Source organism: Neoarius graeffei, chromosome 10 (assembly GCF_027579695.1).
Source record: "Neoarius graeffei isolate fNeoGra1 chromosome 10, fNeoGra1.pri, whole genome shotgun sequence".
Lineage (NCBI taxonomy): Eukaryota > Metazoa > Chordata > Actinopteri > Siluriformes > Ariidae > Neoarius > Neoarius graeffei.
In genome coordinates this window covers 89,735,027-89,742,182 of record NC_083578.1, presented here as the reverse complement: position 1 = coordinate 89,742,182, position 7,156 = coordinate 89,735,027, and the positions used below count along the sequence as shown (strand labels likewise).

Below are 7,156 nucleotides of genomic sequence, written 5' to 3'. Positions count from 1 at the left end.
AAGAAAACTGTCCAGGCAGACATTTTGATTTGGTACTTTACCTAAAAGTAAGATATACTCTATATAATTTTTTAAATTAAAGTTTGAATATGTTTTTTTTTTCTTGTTGGAATTTATGTTGAGAATTGTGCCAAGAGAATTTATAATTTGTACTTTAATTATTATCTCACTATGTTGAATTTGTGTATTAAGGCTTTTTATTTCTAAAATTAAAACTAACTTGTTTAAACCCCAGAAACTCGGCAGAAACAGGAATTTATTCTGTAATTTTTTTTGTTGTTATTGTTGTTGTTTTTTGTGGTAAAGATCAGGTCAATAATGATGCCACACACAAAAAAATAAATAAATAACAACACACGACAGTTTCATTTGTATTCATTTTATTAAAAGTTTAAATATCACAAATATTTTTAAAATATATTTCTAATCTAAACTAAACTCACTGGATGCAAACCTCAGCAGAGTGTTTATGAGCTAATCATGATCATCTTTAATCCAACATAAAAACACATGGCCTTCTGAAAATGTGAACAATTCATCAAATGAGCAACTTTAAATCACAGAGAGGATGAAAAGTGCTGGTTTTGTGTTGCTTTTAAAAATAAAGCACTGTTAAAGGAACAGATCAGTCAGAAATCAGTGAGATAATGACTGAGGAGAAACACTCGACTCGTGTGGGTGTTGATTAATTTTCCATAACAGTGGATCTGAGAGTAGTGCAGGTTTATATCCATGCTCTCATCTGAATACGTTATTGTTTCTATCATAATGGAGACGTGTTCACAGGAACGTGTACGGCGATTACAAAAAATCGTAGATGTGGTGAAGTTTCCTGTGAGGAGAAAGGTGTTTCTGTAATAGTTAATGGAAGGAGTCTCCAGTGTCAGCGCTTTGTAGCAGTCAGATGTGACGCTGTAACTTTACATTTTCTGACATCTTTGGGACGGAGGAGTTTACACTTTGCTGGTTTTTTGTAACATGACACACTTTTTTTTAGGCTAGTGCCATCAATATAATGATTTTGAGTTTCATCTTTTTCAAGATTGTCATGATTTCTGAGAGAACTGATTCTCTTCAACAGTACAACTCGACTTCCTTCATTCCTCCGTAAAGTAGAAACAGCAGTTGACCCTGTTGCGTTACTGAAGCCGTAAATCTTTCAAAATCGAAGAGTATGTATGAACAACTTATGGAAAGAAACTGTGTGTCTGTTTCGTGTTTTTGGCACAAATTCACTGAAAATCTTCTTTCTGGCAGCGAGGGCAGCTTTGGCATGTAAACAACACATCTTTCACTTCAACTTCGAGCGGATCCTTTGGAGGAATGGTGAAAATAAAACACACACACAGGCTGCTTTCCTCCTCTGAAGAAGAACATTTGGCCCTACCATGAGATATGAACATTTTCATAAAAGAACAGACATGAAAAAGAAAAGTTCCAGAGAGAGAGAGAGAGAGAGAGAGAGAGAGAGTGATGTGGTGTGTCAGTAGTCCTCAGCTGGAGAGAGAGACAGAGAGACAGAAAGAGAGAGAAAGAGAGAGTTATGATCATGCAATGAAAAACACATTAGATGAGTAGAGATGGACGATTCATAAGTGATTCATTATTTATAAATGACTCCTTTTTGTAAGTCAACAGGAGAATTAATTCATAAACACAGACCAATCTTTAAAACAATTCAACTACCAATAAAACAAGCTCGAAGGACTGCATTCAGATTTAGTGGCTTTTTTTCCAAAAGTTATGTTAATAGTTATGCTGGGAAAGTCCTGAGTATTCAGAGTCGGGTTATGCAGCTGCGTAAGTGGATTTTCTGGGCTCTTTATGAATATTTATTAGAATTACCTCCCAGAATTTAAATACAAGCAGTCAATTTTAAGTCTGCAAAAAGTCAGGGATAGAAAATACGGACCGAAGAAGTAAATAGCATTTTTTTCCAGTCTAACTTCAGTCTGGAGTTACATCTGAGGTCTGACAAAAATCAAGATGGAGACAATTTCAGTATTAAATCTTTAGTGTGCACTCAACTCTGAATACGGCCCACAGAGTGAACGTCGGAAAACAATGTAGAAGCCGTTCAGTGCTAATCAACATTTCAAAATTGATTGACAAGATAAATTTTGTAAAAATGTCTGCTGTCATTTCATTTGCGTGTGGCATCAACTGAGCAAGCTGGCTTAAGTGTTGGTGAATTAGCTGATTTTATCATTTGGTGAAAATTTGTTAGTGGGCAAAATATGCTGATGTCATTACATTATTATAATTAAAAATTTACAAAATGTTACAGAGATATGGCCTCTAGGAAGAAGGAGGTGTGGCCTCTAGAAATACAGAGGTGTGGCCCCTAAGAAGAAGGACGTGTGGCCTCTAGAAAGAAAGAAGTGTAGTCTCCAGAAAGAAAGAAGTGTGGCCTCTAGAAAGACATGGGTGTGGCCTCTTGAGAAGTGTGGCCTCTAGAAAGACAGAGGTGTGGCCTCTAAAAATATAGAGGTGTGGCTTCTGGAAAGGCAGAGGTTTAGCTCTAGAAACAGAGGGGTGTGGTCTCTAGAAAGAAGGAAGTGTGGCCTCGAGAAAGACAGAGGTGTGTCTTGTAGAATGACAGAGATGTGGCCTCGAGGATGACAGAGATGTGGTTTCTAGGAAGAAGGGAGTGTGGCCTCTAGAAAGAAAGAAATGTGGCCTCTAGAATGACAGTGGTGTGGCCTCCAGAAAGAAAGAGTTGTGGCCTCTAGAATGAAAGAAGTGTGGCTTCTAGAATGACAGAGATGTGGCTTTTAGAAAGAAGAAAGTGTGGCCTCTAGAAAGAAAGAAATGTGGCCTCTGGAAATACATACAGTGGTGCTTGACAGTTTGTGAACCCTTTAGGATTTTCTATATTTCTGCATAAATATGACCAAAAACATCATCAGATTTTCACACAAGTCCTAAAAGTAGATAAAGAGAACCCAATTAAACAAATGAGACAAAAATATTATACTTGGTCATTTATTTATTGAGGAAAATGATCCAATATTACATATCTGTGAGTGGCAAAAGTATGTGAACCTCTAGGATTAGCAGTTGTTTTGAAGGTGAAATTTGAGTCAGGTGTTTTCAATCAATGGGATGACAATCAGGTGTGAGTGGGCACCCTGTTTTATTTAAAGAACAGGGATCTATCAAAGTCTGATCTTCACAACACATGTTTGTGGAAGTGTATCATGGCACGAACAAAGGAGATTTCTGAGGACCTCAGAAAAAGCGTTGTTGATGCTCATCAGGCTGGAAAAGGTTACAAAACCATCTCTAAAGAGTTTGGACTCCACCAATCCACAGTCAGACAGATTGTGTACAAATGGAGGAAATTCAAGACCATTGTTACCCTCCCCAGGAGTGGTCGACCAACAAAGATCACTCCAAGAGCAAGGCATGTAATAGTCAGTGAGGTCACAAAGGAACCCAGGGTAACTTCTAAGCAAATGAAGGCCTCTCTCACATTGGCTAATGTTAATGTTCATGAGTCCACCATCAGGAGAACACTGAACAACAATGGTGTGCATGGCAGGGTTGCAAAGGGAAAGTCACTGCTCTCCAAAAAGAACATTGCTGCTCGTCTGCAGTTTGCTAAAGATCACATGGACAAGCCAGAAGACTATTGGAAAAATGTTCTGTGGATGGATGAGACCAAAATAGAATTTTTGGTTTCAATGAGAAGCGTTATGTTTGGAGAAAGGAAAACACTGCATTCCAGCATAAGAACCTTATCCCATCTGTGAAACATGGTGGTGGTAGTATCATGGTTTGGGCCTGTTTTGCTGCATCTGGGCCAGGACAACTTGCCATTATTGATGGAACAATGAATTCTGAATTATACCAGCGAATTCTAAAGGAAAATGTCAGGACATCTGTCCATGAACTGAATCTCAAGAGAAGGTGGGTCATGCAGCAAGACAACGACCCTAAGCACACAAGTCGTTCTAGCAAAGAATGGTTAAAGAAGAATAAAGTTAATGTTTTGGAATGGCCAAGTCAAAGTCCTGACCTTAATCCAATGGAAATGTTGTGGAAGGACCTGAAGCGAGCAGTTCATGTGAGGAAACCCACCAACATCCCAGAGTTGAAGCTGTTCTGTACGGAGGAATGGGCTAAAATTCCTCCAAGCCGGTGTGCAGGACTGATCAACAGTTACCGCAAACGTTCAGTTGCAGTTATTACTGCACAAGGGGGTCACACCAGATACTGAAAGCAAAGGGTCACATACTTTTGCCACTCACAGATATGTAATATTGGATCATTTTCCTCAATAAATAAATGACCAAGTATAATATTTTTGTCTCATTTGTTTAACTGGGTTCTCTTTATCTACTTTTAAGACTTGTGTGAAAATCTGATGATGTTTTAGGTCGTATTTATGCAGAAATATAGAAAATTCTAAAGGGTTCACAAACTTTCAAGCACCACTGTAGGTATGGCCTCTAGAATGACAGAAGTGTGCCCACTAGAAAGAAAGAAATGTGGCCTCTAGAAATACAGAGGTGTGGCCTGTAGAAAGAAGGAAGTATGGCCTCAAGAAAGACAGAGCTGTGGCTTCTAGAATGACAGAGATGTGACTTCTAGAAAGAAGAAAGTGTGGCCTCTAAATACAGAGGTGTGCCCACTAGAAAGAAAGAAATGTAGCCTCTAGCAAGACAAAGGTGTGGCCTCTGGAAATACAGAGGTGTGGCCTCTAGGAAGAAGGAATTGTGGCCTCTAGAAAGAAAGAGGTGTGGCCTCTAGAAAGACAGAGGTGTGGCCTCTAGAAAGAAAGAATTGTGGCCTCTAGAATGAAAGAAGTTTGGCGTCTTGAAAGACAGAGGTGTGGCCTCTAGAATGAAAGAGGTTTGGCCCTGGAATGACAGAGGCGTGGCCTCTAGAAATCAGTTGGGCTGGAGTGGGTGTGTCCTCGTCTCTGTGTGTCAGTGAGGTAGGTGTGGTCTCAGTGTGAGACGCAGTGCAGCTCCCTGAAATGCATTAACCATAAAACTGTGCTGTAAATTGTCGATGTGGCTTTTCTATGTAAATGTGTGATGATGGTTCCATCAGTAATCAGACAGGATCGAGAGCGATAAGGAGAAAGTGGTTAATGTGATTCAGAACACACTTCACTGCAGGAGAGGAGAAAGGAGACAGCAGCTGATCTGGAGTTAGTAGCAGCAGGAGAAGGAAGCCTGGCATGCGCTGGTTAATAGGGCGTGGCAGCGGCGGCAGCTTACTTTCGATAGTGAGGATACACGTGCTGGCGGCGCTACCGCGGCTGTTCACGGCCTTGCACATGTACTCGCCCTCATCCTCAGGGAAGGTCTCAGGCAGGTAGAGGCAGTAGGTCTCGCCACGCTCGATGTACTGATAATCCTCGCAGTCCTGCAGCAGCTCTCCCTCGAACCACCACGTCACCTCGGGCTTGGGCTCGCCTGTGATCTTAACCGTGAAGCGCACAGGCTCGGAGTCCACCACCGTCTGGTTCTTCAGGGGCTTTTTGAACCACGGAGCGCCCGACCGGCTGTGATCATCATCCTCATCGTAAGCCGCCGAGCCGTTCACAACGCTGCCTTCCTCTTCCTCTTCATCCTCCCTTTCCTGACACACATACACCACAACATGTTTTAGGGTCCATGGGGAAAATTCCAACATCCAAAACGTGCATGCAGATCCATCATGCATTAAGGGGGATGGATCAAACACTGTCATTCGGGATTTTTTTTTCTCAGTTTAATCTGGATTAACAGATATTAAGCAGTTTGATCAGTGCATCCATTTTGGCACAAACTCACTAATTGATCTGTGAATAAAACACAAAAAAACTTCCACGTCAGCACGCTCCCACATCTAACAACCCTTTTCCTCCAAAATCTCACAATTAACCATGGCATGGAATTGTCCCCTGGTCCTGTGGAAATGTCCAACCGTTAGCTCTTAAACAAAGCGTCCCATGTGACTTTTACTTTTTGGAGAGCGGCGTCGATTTCCTGCTGCTCGAACTGCATCCTCTGGAGCTTCTGCTCTTCGATCCTCCTCTTCTCCTCCTCCTCACGCGCTTTGGCCATCTGCTCAAACCGAGCGCGCATGTCCACCTTCTGCCTGAACGGCACATCCTCCACTTTCACTGCGCCCTTCGTGTCCTCGTCCTCGTCCTGCAGGGAAGAAAAAACACACGTCATATACATAAACAAAACAACAGACACATTTCCACCAAGGTTCCTAAACTTTTGGAGGAACTTATACGTTCTGGAGCTATTCAAAACTAGAAGGTGACAGTTTCTGTTCCTGTTCTACATCAACATCGTCCTGGAGAAACTGTGATCTGTATAAAAAAATAGCCAGCGTGGTGGAGATACAGGATCAGTCCGACTGACAGGATCTCCTTCAGAAACTCCTTCCTACTTCAGGAAACTAAATCTACTTCTCCGTTCAAATACATGGTTCTCGTGCCACGCTGTCTGTGGGTTGTTCTGGAAAATGTTTCTGGCTTTCTGAAAAAAGTTTAAGCACTAGTGATGGCGGATGCCATGGCCTAAAGGTTAGAGAAGCAGCTTTGGGACCAAAATGTTGCTGGTTCGATTCCCTGGACTGCTAAATGCCTGCAATGGTGGAAAAATATATAGATTTTTTTTTTATCTAAAGAGTTTCCTGGAGTTAAGAAAATGTTCCTGGGTTTGTTTGAAAAGGTTTCTGGTTTTCTGGGGGGGAAAGTTACTGGTTTATGAAGTCTTGTAGATTTTTGGAAGAAAAAATAACATTTCTGGAGGGCGGCACGGTGGTGTAGTGGTTAGCGCTGTCGCCTCACAGCAAGAAGGTCCTGGGTTCGAGCCCCGGGGCCGGCGAGGGCCTTTCTGTGTGGAGTTTGCATGTTCTCCCCGTGTCCGCGTGGGTTTCCTCTGGGTGCTCCGGTTTCCCCCACAGTCCAAAGACATGCAGGTTAGGTTAACTGGTGACTCTAAATTGAGCGTAGGTGTGAATGTGAGTGTGAATGGTTGTCTGTGTCTATGTGTCAGCCCTGTGATGACCTGGCGACTTGTCCAGGGTGTACCCTGCCTTTCGCCCGTAGTCAGCTGGGATAGGCTCCAGCTCGCCTGCGACCCTGTAGAAGGATAAAGCGGCTAGAGATAATGAGATGAGATGAGACATTTCTGGATTTCTG

At 42.1% G+C, this 7,156-nt stretch overlaps 1 protein-coding gene across 4 annotated transcripts in view; it reads right to left on the bottom strand.

Moving 5' to 3' along the window:
* Window positions 1-435: 435 nt before the first annotated feature.
* nexn (nexilin (F actin binding protein)) overlaps window positions 436-7,156 on the bottom strand; it is a 48,523-nt gene continuing 41,802 nt past the window's right edge. For all 4 annotated transcript variants that reach the window (XM_060930943.1, XM_060930945.1, XM_060930946.1 and 1 more), the window contains 3 exons: window positions 5,961-6,149; window positions 5,232-5,595; window positions 436-1,497 (listed from right to left, as the gene is read on the bottom strand). In XM_060930943.1, coding sequence (XP_060786926.1) covers window positions 1,484-1,497; window positions 5,232-5,595; window positions 5,961-6,149 — 567 coding nt within the window. In that variant the 3' untranslated portion in view covers window positions 436-1,483. The remainder of the gene's footprint in view (window positions 1,498-5,231; window positions 5,596-5,960; window positions 6,150-7,156) is intronic.